The sequence below is a fragment of the Carettochelys insculpta genome, chromosome 8 (assembly GCF_033958435.1).
Source record: "Carettochelys insculpta isolate YL-2023 chromosome 8, ASM3395843v1, whole genome shotgun sequence".
In the NCBI taxonomy this organism is placed as follows: domain Eukaryota; kingdom Metazoa; phylum Chordata; order Testudines; family Carettochelyidae; genus Carettochelys; species Carettochelys insculpta.
Genome location: NC_134144.1, coordinates 44,394,703 through 44,411,891, shown reverse-complemented (window position 1 = coordinate 44,411,891; position 17,189 = coordinate 44,394,703). Strand labels below are relative to the sequence as shown.

The window sequence follows — 17,189 nt, the reverse complement described above, 5'->3', positions numbered from 1 at the left end:
AGTGCTTTCAGCTATTCTGTCTTCGACACCTTAGATTTTTACCAAATTTATGGTCATCGTGACAGTGTATCTCAGGAAGAAGTAAATCTATACCTTTCCATATCTGAACAGCTAGTTACTGAGAGGAAGTCCAGAGAGGCCATTTTTCCTCACACAGATACTACTCTGTGCTTGCTTGACTGTCTGGATCTCATCCTAAATACCAGGAAGTCAACTTTTGTTTCCACTCCAAAAATTCTTAATTAGAACCCTAATAGATTCTAGAAGTTCCAGAGGGTTCCTGCCAATTGACTGTTTTCAGGCAATTTTCCACCTTTGGATCAGTCTGCAATCTCAGGTTTCCATAACAGTTTAGCTGTGCTTGCGGCTCCTGAGCCACATGCCTGCTTGCACACAGGTGGTCCAATTTGCAAAGCTGCATCTTTGCCCCTGCTCCAGATGTAGCTCATGATGGTTTACCATCCAGCTCTTCACTCACCTTTCCCAACTGGTCCTGTGTACAGAGAATGTTTGCCTTTGCTTTCCCTCTAGCCCTTGTGAACTAAGTCTGCTGTCATTGATGCCTTCCTGGTGATTGAAGAGCATAACTGGATTTCAAGGTCTGTGGTTGGAGCAGCAGTCTTCAATTCATATCAAACTGCTGGAGCTTCAAGCCTCCTATTATGCTTGTAATGTTTTTCTGGATCAAGTGAGGTGCTCACTGGTTCACGTACTTTCCAACAATAGCATTATGATTCATTATGTGATAAAGCAAGGAGGAATGTGTTCTAGGATTCTGCCCCAAAAGGCAATCAAGTTGTGGCAAATCTGCATCAAGGAGAGCAGGTACCCAGAGTTCTGAATCATATCTTAGATCATCTCAGCAGGAACTTTTCCCTGAGTCACTCACGGTCTCTGAATTCAAGTGCCCTATGGGTCGTCATCTCAGCTTGAGTTATTCCTTCAAGTGACCCGTTTGCTACAAGAGACAACAGGAAACATCACCTGTTCTGCTCTCAAGTGATTCTCAGTCTGAGCAGTCTGTCTGATGCTTTCCATCTCAGTTGGCAGTTGGCTTGCCTGTATACTTTCCCCCAGTCCCAATCATCCCACAGATCATCCTCAAACTGAAAGCAGATGAGGCCAAACTCATTTATAAATTGGTTAAACTGGGGTGGATTTTTGAGAGCACAGCAAAAGGCATAGCTCCTGCCACATTTCAGTCCCTGCTCCAATGCATGAGGGACAGTAGAACTTTGTCTAAAAATTCCTGGGACTTCTTTTTTATGAGGGCAAAAGTGTATTTTCCTTCCTTTGATCCTAGAAACTGCTTAAATTTGTAAATAAATAACCTGAGACAAAGACCTGACACAAAACATTTCAGCTTAAATGGTAAAGTGTGGAAAAGTTACAACAAACTGAAAACAAAATCTTATAACAGGAACAGACAGGCAATGTTACTACTAACTGACAGCCCTACCTACATTAACCTTGGGCCTAGACCTTTGGCTGAGATTACCCAGCATGGTTCACATAGGCTACGTCTACACGTGCACCCAACTTCGAAATAGCTTATTTCGATGTTGCAACATCGAAATAGGCTATTTCGATGAATAACGTCTACACGTCCTCCAGGGCCAGCAACGTCGATGTTCAACTTCGACGTTGCTCAGCACCACATCGAAATAGGCGCAGCGAGGGAACGTCTACACGCCAAAGTAGCACACATCGAAATAAGGGAGCCAGGCACAGCTGCAGACAGGGTCACGGGGCGGACTCAACAGCAAGCCGCTCCCTTAAAGGGCCCCTCCCAGACACACTTTCATTAAACAGTGAAAGATACACAGAGCCAACAACTAGTTGCAGACCCTGTATATGCAGCACGGACCCCCAGCTGCAGCAGCAGCAGCCAGAAGCCCTGGGCTAAGGGCTGCTGCCCACGGTGACCACAGAGCCCCGCAAGGGCTGGAGAGAGAGTATCTCTCAACCCCCCAGCTGATGGCCGCCATGGAGGACCCCGCTATTTCGATGTTGCGGGACGCGGATCGTCTACACGTCCCTACTTCGATGTTGAACGTCGAAGTAGGGCGCTATTCCCATCCGCTCATGGGGTTAGCGACTTCGACGTCTCGCCGCCTAACGTCGATTTCAACTTCGAAATAGCGCCCAACACGTGTAGACGTGACGGGCGCTATTTCGAAGTTACTGCCGCTACTTCGAAGTAGCGTGCACGTGTAGACGCAGCCATAGTGTTTCAAGCTGCAATGTATACATGCACTTTCCTTACAAGAGTCAATCCTATATAGTAACATAATATTCTTTATCTTAGATCATCACTGAAAGTGGTCAAGGCAGCAGCCCAGGTACTGAATACATTATGGCAGTACCGAGACCTCCGAAGCATTTATAAAAAGGTAAATTACAAGTATGGTGCTGAAAAAAATAGCTTTCTTCTGAAAACAACTTCACAGTGATTCTGAATCATTTATTTTAATGAAATATAGTTCATTTTGACATACAATATTTTCTCGTTCCGCAGGATGGATGGAATCAGAATCATTTTATTACACCAGTATCAACATTAGAACGAGAGAGATTCAAATCACATCCCTCCTTGTCTACAACAAATCAGCAAATGTCACCTATAATTCAGTCAGGTTAGTTAATAAACGTTTCCCTCTTTGTGGACAGGTCAGCTAGAGTGTTTTCCCATTTATGGCAGTCTAGTATGTCCCTTTTAGAAAGTCAGTGTACTTTTGAATGTGCCTACCTTACTTTCAGTGGTACTGTGGGGTTTTTTTATACATTGGGTACTTCTGCTGTGAATACTACTTATCAATCTTGCATTTCAAATGGGTGCATTGAAATTAAGATATTTTGTCACAAACCAAAACATAGATATTCATATACTGTAACAATATTTCTTTCAAAGTGCTCTAACATACCAATGAATGAAAACCTTACAACAATTCTATAAACTGACTTTCCATAACTTTTGTTGTTAAGAGACATGAATCATAGACTGATAGAACTGGAAAGGGCCTCAAGAGGTCATTGAATGCAGCCCCCTGCACTCATGGCAGGATCAAGCATCATCTAGATCATCCCTGAAAGGTGTTTATGTAACCTGCTCTTAAATATCTCCAACTACAGTGGTTGCAAAAAGCCAACAGATGCAGAGGAACACACAGTTCAGACAGAAACATAAGTGCTTGTATACAAATGCCAGAAGTCTAAATATTAAGATGGATGAATTTGAATGCCTCATATTAAATGAAGATATTGAGGGCAAAAACTTGGCGGAAGTCAGTGATCAGTGGAACTCAGTGAAACAAATGTGCAAATATATAGAAATGACAAAGCAGGCCATGCTGATGGGGAAGTGGCACTATATATAAAAGACAGCATAGAATCAAACATAGTAAAATCTGAAATGAATCAAATTGTACAGTAGAACTGCCGTAGATTGAACTTTCATGTTTGAATAACAAAGAAGAGCAAGAATATAGTACTGACCCCCTGACCAGGATGGTGTTGAAGACTGTGAATTCTCCAGGAGAACAGAGAGAATACTCAGTTAAAAGGAGGAAATTTAACTACCCATATATTGACAGGGTACATGTTACCTCACGACAGGATGCTGAGAGAAAGTTTCAAGACTGCATTTATGACTGCTTCTTGGAGCAGCTAGTCCTGGAACTTGCAAGGGGAGAGGCAATTCTTGATTTAATCCTGAGAGAAGTATGGGATGTGGTCCAGGAGATGCATATAGCTGAACCACTCAGTATAGCAATCATAATGTAATTAAATTTCATATTATTGTAGGAGGGAATATCCCAGAGAATCCCTTTACAGTAGTATTTAACCTTAGAAAGGGGAACAACAAAAAATGAGGAAGCAAGTTAAACAAAAATTAAAAGGTCCAATCACAAGAGTGAGATGCCTACAAGCGGCATAGAAATTTTTTTAAAAACAGCATAATAGAGATTCAAATTAAAGGCATATCCTAAATTTAAAAAAAAAAGAACAAAACTAAAACTAATAATGGACTAAAAAGTGTCCCCATAACCAGTGTCCCCTTTAAGCTGTGTGCTGTGCCTCCACTCGAGAGATTCAGATGCTGCACAGCTGATGAGCAGAGTGACCACAGCATGGTTTTTTTGTTTGTATTGCTGCTGCACATAGACACATGCTTAGGTGCACATAAAAATATTCTGCACATTCATGGTAAAGACTAGACAGAACACTGACCATAGCTAAATAACGCAGTAGAAGAAGGAGTTAATGGCAAACAGAGATCATTTAAAAATTGGAAGTTAAATCCTATTGAGGAAAACAGAGAGAAACACACATTCTGGCAAGTCAAACATAAGTATAATTAGGTCGCCAAAAAAGAATTTGAAGAGCAACGAGCAAAAACTTTTCTCAAGTATCTTAGAAGCAGGAAGCCTGCTCAACAGTCATTGGGGCCAGTGGACAATTAAGGTGCTAAGGCAGAACTCAAGGAAGAGAAGGCCATCGCAGAGACTCTACATTTCTTCTTTGCATTGATCCTCACAGCATAGGATGTGAGGGAGATTCCTGCACCTGAGCTGTTCTTTTTGGGTAACAAACCAATGGAACTGTCCCAGGAAGAGGAGTCCTGAGGTGTTTTGATCAAATTGATAAACAGTAATGAGTTACCAGGACCAGGTGATATCCACTCAAGAGGTCCCATATAACTCAAATATAAAGCTGTGGTATGTAACCTATTATTTAAATCAGCTTCTTTACCAGATGACTGGAGGATAGTTAACATGATGCCAATTTTAAAAAGATTCCAGAGGCAATCCTAGTAATTACGGGTTAGAAAGCTTAACTTCAGTACCAGGCAAATTGGTTGAAACTACAGTAAATAACAAAATTACAGACACACAAATGAGCACAATCTGTTGGGGAGGACTCCATCCAGCTTTTGTAAAAGAAAATCAAGCCCCAGCATCAGTTAGAATTTTTGAAGAGGTCAACAAACATGATCGATTGTCTATAATGTACTTTGATTTTCAGAGAGCCTTTGACAAGATACCTCACCAAAGGCTCTTAAGGAAAGAAAGCAGCTGTGCAATAAGAAGGTCCTCACGTGAAAGGAAATGACAAGAAATGATAGGAATAAATGGTCAGGTTTTACAAGGTAGAAGTAATCTGTTGAGCCCATGTTGTTCAACATATTCATCAATGATCTGGAAAAGAGGTAAATTGTGAGGTGGCAGAATTTACAGCTGACATAAAATTCCTCTGAATAGTTAAATCCAAAGCAGACTGCAGAGAGCAAACAGGGGTGACTGTGCAACAAATGGGAGATGAAATTCTGTGGAGAAATGTAAAGTGATGCATATAGGAAAGCCTAAACCCGATTATGCATATAAAATTATGGCATCTAAATTAGCTCAAGAAAGAGATTTTGGTGTCATTGTGGCTATTTCTCTGAAAACAATTGTTAATATGCAGCAGCAGTCAAAAAAGATAAAAATTTTAGGAAGCATTAGCCAAGGGATAGATAAGACAGAAAATATAATCCATTATATAAATCTGGTACATGCACATATTGAATACTGCATGCAATTCTGCTTACCCTTCCTCTAAAAGATATATTCGAAGTGGAAAAGATACATACAGAGGGAGACGAAAATGATTCATGGTATGAAACAGCGTATGTATGTGAGAGATTAAAAAAACTCAGTCTTGTCAGCTTGGAAAAGCAATGACTAAGCAGGCATATGCTAGATGTCAACGAAATCATGAAAGTTGTGAAGAAAGTGAGTGAGGAAGTGGTTTTACTCCTTCATATAACATAAGAACCAGAGGTCACCCAATAATGTTAATAGGCAGCAGATTTAAAATAAACAGGAGGAACTAGTTCTTCACAAGGTATGCAGTCAACCAGTGGAACTCACTGCTACATGATGTTGTAAAGGCCAAAAGTACAACTTTTAAAAAAGAATAAGAGTTCCAAGAAAATCAGTCCATCATTGGCTATTAGCCGAGATAATATGGGATGTGACCCCAACCTCTGGGTTTCCTATGCATCTAACTAACTGGGGCTGCGTCAACACTATGAGCTAAAATGGAATTTAAAGGAGTTAGCGTGATAGTAAAACATCACTGTGTTCACTGTAAGTACCATTAGCTTGATTTATTAAGACCTAATACCGAAAAAAAAAAGTCTATGACAGGATGGGTATAGCATCAATTTTGAATTTAAGATTTCAAAAAAGGCTAGTGTGGAAGCAGCATGCCCTTAATTTGAATTTATTAGCCTCTGTGGCTACGTCTACACGTGCCCCAAACTTCGAAATGGCCACGCAAATGGCCATTTCGAAGTTTACTAATGAAGCGCTGAAATGCATATTCAGCGCTTCATTAGCATGCAGGCGGGAGCGGCGCTTCGAAATTGACGCGGCTTGCCGCCGCGCGTCTCGTCCAGACGGGGCTCCTTTTCGAAAGGACCCCGCCTACTTCGAAGTCCCCTTATTCCCATGAGCTGATGGGAATAAGGGGACTTCGAAGTAGGTGGGGTCCTTTCGAAAAGGAGCCCCGTCTGGACGAGACGCGCGGCGGCAAGCCGCGTCAATTTCGAAGCGCCGCTCCCGCCCGCATGCTAATGAAGCGCTGAATATGCATTTCAGCGCTTCATTAGTAAACTTCGAAATGGCCATTTGCGTGGCCATTTCGAAGTTTGGGGCACGTGTAGACACGGCCCAGATGTTCCCATATGTATCCCACAAATCTATGCGGTGACCCTCCATGGATTGCAGGTTCCTTCTCCACTGCTCTCCATACAGGTGCACAGGAAGAATGTCACAGGAAGCCCACAAATTTTTGATTGAATTAGAATTTGAGTTCTTGGACGGCAATTGTGAGATTTGCTCTTCAAAACGAGTGTCATTGTCATTGTGATACTGAACTGTCACTGGGTTTGTAATTGAAGGCAAAATTGTGCAACAGACAGTGTGGTTGCTGAAAGAGAGTGCTGTGAGTTAAAGCATTTGGGGATCCATGCTTGTGCTGGTGGAGAAAATGCTGTAGAAAATGGCGTGAACTCCAATTTGTTTTCATGTGGTTACTGGGTGTTCTGCATTCTGGGATTCAAACATAATACACCCCCAAGCAACCGGGGCCTAAGGCACTGTCGGATAGGTACCCACAATGCACTGCTCACACTGTCGAACTTGCAAAGGGCAATGGGGATGCAAAAGTTTGACATGGAAAAAAGGTGGGTTAAATTTCAAGAAGCTTTGTGGACACTTAAATTTGAATTCATAAGAACGAGGTTAAAAAAATCAAATTTATTAAAAATCAAATATATCTCAAAATACAGATGCAACCTGGGAGTGGAAAATATGCACGGTTCTGTTGATTTCCCTGTGAATGTGATACTTGGCTGGCTCAACCATTGATCTGATGCATTATGGCTGTTCATATGTTCTTATGATTCTGGGTTGTTGAAGATATTTGACCTGACTTGTACCAAACAATATTTTGGAAAGTGGTGATGATTCTATAACCAAACCCATCGTTATATTTCTGGCTATTACTTTAATTTCTCTGAAGTTTTTTTCAGATGTTAATGTTCTTTTTCTCTTACCTTCTTTTCATCAGTTGGCAGCACATCTTCATCGCCAGCACTGTTGGGTATTAGAGAACCTCGTTCTGAATACAATAGAACACAACCATCTATGCAGTATTATAATAGCCAAGGTGATGTCATTACGCATAAACCTATATATACTGGTAAGAGACCAGTTAGATTTACTGTTAACGAAATCTTTCTAAAATACTTTTTTTATTTAGTCCATGTTTTTCCTGAGACAATTAAGTGTGTGTAGTTAAAAACTAGTGATTGGACTATTTTTACTGAACTCCTCAGCAGCAATTACATTTTCTTGACTAGTGAATCCTATGTCAGTTGTTCACCGCTGATTCCTTGAGCAAATAATTTTCATCTAAAATATAACCATTTTATGATGTTTTGTTTTGCATTTGTTGTGTAAAAAATAATGCATCAGTGTAATAAAAGTTAAAGCCAGCTTGTTCTATGCACAAATTTTTGTGAGTTAAAAACAGTCACGTATTCATTACATCTCAGCTGCCCTGAGCTTGTTACCAAAGCACTTGTCACATTGATGTTCTGTTCGTTTTTATTTATTAATTTCACTGTGTGTCAGATAGGGCTTTTGTTCAGTTACTTTTTGTTGTTTCTCTTAAAAATGTACAGTTTACCTAAGAAAGAAGAGATAGGATTACATGTTTGTCTTTAAAAATATGGGAAGGCCATTCTTCAGTGAAAAAATAAAACATGTAGTGCTTCCATTTAAATAAGTGATCTTTGATTATGTCAAACTGAGCATTTATATAAAGCCCTCTTGTGAATATTTTATTTCATGGCATTATTCACAAATATTAAGTAGAAAATATGCTAAAACTTCATATTCTCCCTGATCTCAACAGTTGTACATATTATGCATCCCAAGTAAGGCAGAGGGAGTGAACATGGAAAATCACAAATTCCTTCTTTTAAAAGCTGGTGTATTACACAACAAAAAATCCTAAGGCAATTTAACTGCTGCTGAGGGACAGATCACATTTGTGCTCTTTTAAGCTGTGATTTCGCTTTATTTGTTTACTAATGATGTATGGTTACTATGGCAGTTCATGGCTGTTTTACATTAGAAATGCTACATAGCAAATACAGTGTTCTTGTCTACAGCAATGCCTGTTGAAACATATATTGTGAGATTTATTTGTCTTGCAAGCATTATTGTAAAGCACCAATTTTGTACAGCTACATCTCATAACTTTTCTGTGGTGTTTTTCATTTTACATTTTGTTTGGTTGGGTTTGTTTTTCTGGAACCAAAGAAGTAATTTGTTAAGGGTATGAGATTTGTTCCAGTTAAAATATATACATTTTTTTAAAGAATTTAAACAAGGTGACCTAGATGCTTTTTAAACTTCATGGATAAAATGTCACACACTCTGTGCATGGTGACCATCATTTGTATCTTGTTGTGGGTAAGCATACCGTTTTGGGAGTGCCCATAAATGGCACCTGGAAGATTGTAAATTGATGTTTAAATATTAGCTAATTCATCACCACAACACTCGTGAGGTAGATGATAGATGGCATATCACCATTTTATATATGGAGAATCTAAGGCGGGAACTAATTGTTAAGTAATTTAATCAAAGCAACAGGTGGAGCTGATGGTAAAGTGAAGACTGGAATTAAGGAATTCATGGTTCCAGTCTATCTTGTGCTCAAAACATTCTGCTCTCAATTTATTGTAGCCCACACTAGCACAATAAGGGTTTTTTTTTCCCCTGCTGTAGTGGCTAAAACGTACGTAAAGGTTTGTGTGACTCTGTTCCTGTATTTACATAATTATCTGATCTTTTAGTTCAGACAATAAAGGTTTATGCTTTACAAGTCAGAAGTACTGAGTACAAACCCTCAGAGTACATGGGCATTGGAGTCATTTTACTGCCAATTAGTCCCCCTCTTCATGATGTTATATTTTTCATTTTCACCTAGTGTAATGAATTTTTGCCTTTTAACAGCAACACCCTAGGAAGAAGATTGAGGTGCTGCTGCTGCTGACAGCTAGTGGAGATTCTCCTTTACCCCAACTAGTAAACTTTCTTCTTTTGAACCAAGGAATCATTACTGTGGTTAGGTGCCTAATCTGTCTTCACCTCGGACTTACAGAGGGAAACCTACTAAAATAGCCACAGAAAACAAACAAACAAAAAAATTTCCCAGGCATACATTTTTTGGGCACTGCCTTAATATTCATCATAAGGCAAGCCTCAATCCCAGTTCCATGGAAATAAATTAGAAGGAAAGGCTGTAGATTTTATTAAAATAGTGCAACAATATGCAGAGTCCACAGTTTAGCCCCTGTATTTAATACTTCAGATGTCATTAAAGTAATGATAACATCTTGATATAATAAAAAGCACCAAGCCCTTGAAAAACAAATCAACTGATTTCATCCTACTGAATGACTAGCAGGACATAAAAGATTCTAAATATACAAGCACTGCTTTCATTTTAAACCATAGATTCCCAAACTGAGGGGGGGCATGAAGAAATTCCCTGGGGGGCCGGGGGCGGGGAGGGCAACATGGCCCAGACACACCCCCTATCAGTACTCCCATCCCATGAAAGAGCTTGTGCTGGCATTACTTCCTGCAAAAATGGAGGTAGTGCTAGCTTCCTATGGCATGAGGGGGAAGTCCTGCAGCTGCAGGCCACAGCCAGCATCTCAGGAAGAGCATGCACTGCTTCCCCTCCCCAAACAGCCAGCACGGTTCCTGAAAAGCTGGATCTGTTGCCCACTGACAACTTCCTTCCACCTGCTGACTTCCTGCGCGGGGGGTGGGGAGTAGGAGTAGGAGCCGGAGCCCTGGGTCTGCACCAGCTCCAACTACTCGGGCAGTGTGCACCCTGCTTCTCGCTCCCTGTGGCAGCCACACACTGCCTGAGTAGTTGAAGCTGGTGCGGACTCGGGACTCCCACTCCTTCCACCGCCCCTTGCACATGAAGGCAGCAGGTGGAAGGAAGTCGCCGGTAGGCAACAGACCCGGCTTTTCAGGAAACACACCGGCTGTTTGGGGAGGGGAAGCAGAGCACGTTCTTCCTGAGACCCTGGGCCTGGCACGCAGCTGCGGGACCCCCAGGTACCAGACTAGCTGTCCCCTCCCCTTGCCCACACCCCAATAAGTACCCTGCCGCCCCCACCCACACCCCCGCAAGTCTCCTGCCCAGGGTCCTACCAGCAACCTGCTCCTGTCCCCACCTCCTGGCCAGACACCTACCCATAGCTTGCTCCTGTACCCTATTTTCCACCTAAATGCTGCACCCCATCCCTATCCCACTCACTGACCGCCCTGTCCCGCACACTGGATCCCTCATTTTTGGCTCCACCTCAGATTGTAGAGGGCCCCACAAATTCCACTAACCCTGGAACCCCAGAATAATTAATCTGGCCTGGGGCCTTTAACCTCAGTCCTACCTACCCTTCCCCCATGGGGCTGGGGTGCTGGGGAGGGAGGTGTCTCAGTTGGGGCCACATTGCCCTCCCAAAGCCCACCAATGCTGAAACATTTGTGTTTGGACATATTTAATTTAAAAATGAAACCTGGCCAACAAGCCCCCATCTGGCCACAGCATCATAACACCCCTGCATCCCCACACACACTTCAGCCCTAAGCCTGTCATACACCAGAACCCCCGTCCTGAGCCTTTCACGTCCCCAGTCTTCTGCCACAATATGACTGCACAATCCACACACTGCAAATCTGTGTCCTGAGCCCATCATACTCCCCACCCCGCTGCCCTGAGCCCATCATACAGCTCAGCCTGAAACTCCTGCACCCTCACATCCACAAGCCTGTGGTTTGCTCAGCACCTCAACACCCCACCTGACCCCAACAGTCTTCAGCCTGGAGCCCCGTCCCTGAACCAGCAGCCCCTTCTGTACCTCTTTCTGCACCCAAATTCCCTCCCAGAGCTTGCACCTTTCACCCCTTCCCACCCCCAAATCCCTCACTCCCACCCCAGAGCCCCTACCTCCTGTCTCTACCCAGTGAGAGTGAATAAGGGCTGAGGATAGCAAATGATGGTGAGGAGGGGAATGGAGAGGGCAGGGCCTCAGGAAAGTGGTGGGGTCTTGGAGCTTGCCCGGACATTTAAAAATCGATCTTGGGTGTAAAAAGATTTTAAACCACTGCCATAAACAATTTTAATTTTCAAATTTCATACTACAAAATGTGAATTTTTCTTCCTTTTGACATGTGGGGGTACGAATTGAATGTTTTGTGAAAAGGGGGGTTGGACAGTGGTAAAGAACAAGTGGGGGAACATGAGTTTCTCAAAAATCCAAAAGGGGACGTGATGGCGAAAAGTTTGGGAACCACTGTTCTGAGCACTAAAAAGAGTGAAACATAAAATACTGTGTTTTCTTACAGGTTCCAACAAAGCTTCACCAATTTACATCAGTTCCTATTCCTCACCAGCAAGAGAACAAAATAGGCGGCTACAGGTAATTTTTGAAATCTCAGAGTAAAACAGGGCTGGAGAACCTAGGGCCTGCGGCCTGGATCCCGCCCACAGCTTGCTTTGATCTGGCCCGCGAGGTATGGGCTTTGCCTGCCGTGCACAGCAGGGTGAGCCACTGCTGTTGCTTGAGCCTGTAACAAGTCTCTGAGCCTTAGTGCCCTTACCCACCCCCATGGCTGGAGCACAAGCACCAGCTCCTTACTGGCAGGAGGAAGCAAGGGGGAGCTGGTGCTATAGCCCTTGTGTGTCCAAGTCTCTGAGCCTCAATGTCCCCACTCACAAAGTGGCTGGAGCACGAGCGCCAGCTCCCTGATATGAGGAGGAAGCAATAAGAAGCCGGTGATGCAGCCCTTTTGTGGCCTGCTCCGCCTGGCAGAGGGAGGAAGTGGCTCTGTGCACTGTTCTTCCTCCTCCCCGCTGGGGGAACTGCAGCACAGGGAAGCACTGTTGCCTGCAAGCACCAGGTGCCACAGAGCCACCTGTGCTCTCCCTCCGAAGCTGTGCTGGGTAAGCACCACAATCCCTACCCCCTCCCGCACCTTTCAAACCACCAGCCCAGTCCCACACCTGTGCCCCAACCTCCTTCCCAGACCCCCCATGCTGACCCTAAGCCTGCTCCTCAGAAGCCCCCGTCCACACAGCGACCCCCTCCTTTTTGGCCCCACCTCAGAGCCTGGGGCAGGCCCACAAAATCTATCAGCCCCAGGCCCCAGAAGAATTAATCTGGCCCTGGGAGGGAAGCCCTGAGCCTCACTGCATCCCCACCCCCTGTATGTGGAACTCTGGTGCTCCAGCTTGCATGGAGGTGAGCATCTCTTTTTCCCCTGCCACTCACTCGGAGGCCAGGTCAGCGAGTTTTTTTTTTTCTTCCTGTGTGTCAGTGGCCCCAGAGGTGACCAGTGCAGGGATTCCAGGAGGGGCACCAACCACATGCCTCTGCCCCATCCCTGCCCCACCCACAGAAGGAGCAGACCACTTCCTAGGAGTGCAGGAGCGGTCTTCGCCTTCCTTCCTTCCCCACCCCAGAGTGGCAGCGCACACTGCTCAGGCCATGCTGCTCCAGGGGACAGGTGGGACTGCCTCTGCACTCGCAGAAGCGGCACAGCACTAATGGTGAGTGTGGGGGCTGACGTGAGTGGTGCATGTGACTACCTGCACACCCCCACACATCTCATCTGAGTGGCCCCCCACCAGAAAAGGTCCTCCACTCTCTGCTTTAAAAGATGACTGTTAGCAAGGCTCAACATATCATGGTAATATTGTTTGTTTTACTACAACGAAAGGGAGATGATACCGTTGCACGTTATACATGTGCTTCACAAAAAGATAGTGGGTTGTAGTAGTTTTTTTTAGAAGGAATTACTGTATCTGGAAATAACTTACGTCTTATTGCCTCTGAATTTCCTTTTTTTAATCTCTTAACTTCAATTACTCATCCCTTCTTGTTGTGGCTGATTGAAACCCATCTCAGTGATCTGCAAAATGTTGCCCTTGCCTTTTTTATAGTTTCTGAAAGGACAGTCATAATCCCCACAGTATAAAGATACTTTCCTTATCTGGATATTTTATAGTATATATGGCTGTGTCTACTTCCCCCAGACCTGTGACTGCCAGTGGGTGCAGTTGTACCTATGAGAAGGTGTAGAGGAGATGTGGAAAGGGGTGAAGAATCTCTTCCACTGTTCCATCTAGCCTGTGATTAGACTTCAAGCTTATTTAAAAAATTAAAAGCTCTTCCCTGGGATATTGACCCAATTGGTGGAACTGAACCCAGGGAGAATTATAGAGCTAAAAATCACAGTGGCTCATTTTACAAATCATTACACAAAGACTTAGCCACAATGCTGCATTGCATGAATGAGTAGTCTATACTAGCTACATCTAGGCTTTAAAGTCTGTTACACATACAGTGCTAAAAACTTACTGAAAGTTAGAAAACCCTCAAATATTTTCCCCTTCAAATCTGATTTAAAATTATTTTCATTTGTCCATTTTGTCAACAGCATCAACAGCTGTACTACAGTCAAGATGACTCCAACAGAAAGAACTATGATGCATACAGATTATATTTGCAGTCCCCACATAGCTATGAAGACCCCTATTTTGATGATCGAGTTCACTTTCCAGCTAATACAGATTACATGGCACAGTATGGACTGAAATCAAACACAAATTATGTAGACTTCTATTCCACTAGGCGACCCTCTTACAGAGCAGAACAATACCCAGGGTCACCTGATTCTTGGGTGTAGGACCAGAAAGTCGCACAGAGGAATACTATAGTTTCTAAACTTGCCTGAGAAGAAAAGGAATGTCCTGTTTGCTGTTTGGATGGTGAAATGTGAAAGTGAAGTAAAAGGCAGCACAACGAGGAGCTTTTATCAGGAAGGTGAAAGAGAAATTGGAAGGGAGAACTTTTTGCTCTGTTTAAACGTTAGATCTGACTATTTGTAGTTCCTGTAGTCTGATGAAGGTGTGGGTGATGTGATGAAAAGTTTGAGAATTGAGTTGAATGGATTTGGAAAATGTGTAGGTCAGATGAAATTAAAGATGATTTTTAAAATGTGAATAAAAGTCTTGTTACGATAGTTTGTACAGAAAAATAAAATGGATGCCCTTGCTTTATTGCTATTACTAAATGTCAAGATTGTATGCTATTACGTCTTGTAAATTTATTTCATTGATGTAAATATGGAAATGCCACATTGGTTAAAAGTGCCATCATTTGTAATGCTGTGTGTCATTTGAAAACAGATTTGGAAAGCTGATATCTTTAAACAAAAAGGAAAATACAAAGAACTGTTATAAAGTTAAGAATGTATCACTTTTGTTTTAAAAATTAATAGTGTAATTTTGAAGCACAAAGTACAGTCAAGTATATCTATACCTTTCTCATTCCCTGCCTCTTTCATAGGATACTTCACTGCCATTTTCTATGCACATGGAAGAAAAAATAAATGTGGAAGTCTCATCCATGGAAAGTTGTTCCCTGCTCTTTTTTTTTTTTTTTTTCTGTTTTCTGTGTGTAAAATACAAAAACAAATACAACAAATGTGAATTCTAATTGCATGTTGTAAGAAGCTTAAATATCTCACAATGTTTTGGCCATTTTCCCGGTTTCCTAGAGTTCATGTATTTATTATTTGTCAAGCTGATATACCAAAGCATGAAATTATGCACTTGCCTCTCTTCTCCCCCTACCCCCGAGCCTAGTGTTTTTACTTTCTCTGTATGACAAGTTTGAGGGGTAGCCATGTTAGTCTGATTCAGCAAAAGCAACAAGGAGTCCTGTGGCACCTTTAAGACTAACATAATAATTTGGAGATAAATTTTCTTGGGCTGTACAGTGAATTCAGTATAGTTAATCCAGGATATTTTAGTTTTATTGTGTTTCTGCCAGGAAGAAATGCTGGAATAGATTTAAGCCCCCTCTTTTTTTTACTTCACAGAAATTTCATCCACCAACTTGACCATCTGGCTCATATTTCACTGCTCCATTTACAATTGTTATGTAAGCACAATAACAAATCATGCATTTATCCCATGCTGTTGATGCCTTTAACCATTTATACACATTTATTAAAACATTTGACATTGTATCACTTTTCTTTATAGCGACCAAAGTGCTTTACAAGTATCCCCATTTCACTGTTGGGGTACTTGCAGCACAGAAAGTTTATATGAATTGCTTAAGATCACAACAAAAATGAGCAGATAGAATGCAGTCCTCCTGACTCTGTCTGCTGGAACACAGCTGTCTCTCCGTTAGTGAATAAAAATTTCCATCAAAATTAATAACAAATTATATGCCAAACTCTGACAGCTCTGCAGCCACCACATCCCCCCACCCAACTGAGTAAAGTATGGTTACATAGATATACTCAATGGTAGAATTTGACCCTGTGTCTGCAGATCGTGCCTTCTATTTCAAAAAAATATTTTAATGCAGAATATCTTATTTCATTTTTAGTCCACTTCTTAACATATCATTTAGCAGATTGTTGATGTTGTCATAGCAATTTTCAGTTCTTGGGGACAGAGAATGTAGCCCAAAAGACAGTAATTCCCCTGACCCACACCTGTGGGTTACTCATATGTTTGTGTGTGTTGTATGTTTAAAAATTGATTGTAAACATCTAAATGCTGTGGTGATGGGCTCTGTATAAATATCTAATAAAAGAATAATACTTCATAGTGCTATACTATATTGAGGAGAGCCTAAAACTACATAATAAAAGAACTTAAAAGGTGGTAGTTACTTGTATTGCAAGATATTTCAAGATCTCCCACCCTATAGTCTCTTTCTCTAGCTTGGATTTCGTAACTTGCTTGTCGAGGGGAAGATCTATAATTTTGTTTACAATTTTGCTTCCTGAAACTAGATGTTTCCTGTGCAGATGGCTATAATCCAGCGTGTTCTTTTCTCAGAATCCAATTATGGTAGTGCTCCAAGAGAGACTATGGACAAACCACTTGAGTACTGGGAGGTAGTGTGGTGAACTGACTCTGCCTCTACTGAGATTGAGTTCAGTCAAGTTCAGAAGCAAGAGACCAAGGAAATCCCATCTGTCCTGGTTCTTCTGTGACGTAGCAAATATATTATGTTTATTTACATTTGTTATCTTTTGGTCTCATGTACCTTATACATTGTCATGTCTTGGTTTAACACCAATTAAAATGAACTATATAGTAAGTTATTGGCTAATTCCCTTCACACTCTTTCAGAACTGGTGAGGAGAGTTGAAAAGAAATTCTTGGACAAGATTGTTTGGTTTTGCACACAGATTTTTGTGACCTAGTTAGAATTTTGGTCTGATCTCAAAATATGAGGTGCACATGCATCACCTGAATTCCTTTAAAGAGTATCAAGTTCACAATTGTGCATTTGGGTTGACATCTCCACAGAGGACAATAGAATTGGAAAAGGCATAATTAAATAGAACAAAGAGCAGATGGCCTTGGGAAGGGCATGCTGATTTGGAAATTAAATGCCAACAAGAAGCTGGGAAGCTATCATTTTTGTATATACCTTCCACAATATTAAACTGCAAATGTGGTACAAGAGAAAGAGGAACTAAATTTTATTTCACCAAATCCACACAGATTATTCC

At 42.0% G+C, this 17,189-nt stretch overlaps 1 protein-coding gene across 8 annotated transcripts in view; it reads left to right on the top strand.

Annotated features, from left to right (window-relative positions):
* PKP4 (plakophilin 4) overlaps positions 1 to 16,790 on the top strand; it is a 236,635-nt gene extending 219,845 nt beyond the window's left edge. For 6 of the 8 annotated variants that reach the window (XM_075002029.1, XM_075002033.1, XM_075002028.1 and 3 more), the window contains 5 exons: positions 2,309 to 2,393; positions 2,519 to 2,636; positions 7,618 to 7,749; positions 11,988 to 12,061; positions 14,082 to 16,790. In XM_075002029.1, coding sequence (XP_074858130.1) covers positions 2,309 to 2,393; positions 2,519 to 2,636; positions 7,618 to 7,749; positions 11,988 to 12,061; positions 14,082 to 14,330 — 658 coding nt within the window. In that variant the 3' untranslated portion in view covers positions 14,331 to 16,790. The remainder of the gene's footprint in view (positions 1 to 2,308; positions 2,394 to 2,518; positions 2,637 to 7,617; positions 7,750 to 11,987; positions 12,062 to 14,081) is intronic. The other 2 variants (XM_075002034.1, XM_075002035.1) reach the window with 2 other exon arrangements.
* Positions 16,791 to 17,189: the final 399 nt, after the last annotated feature.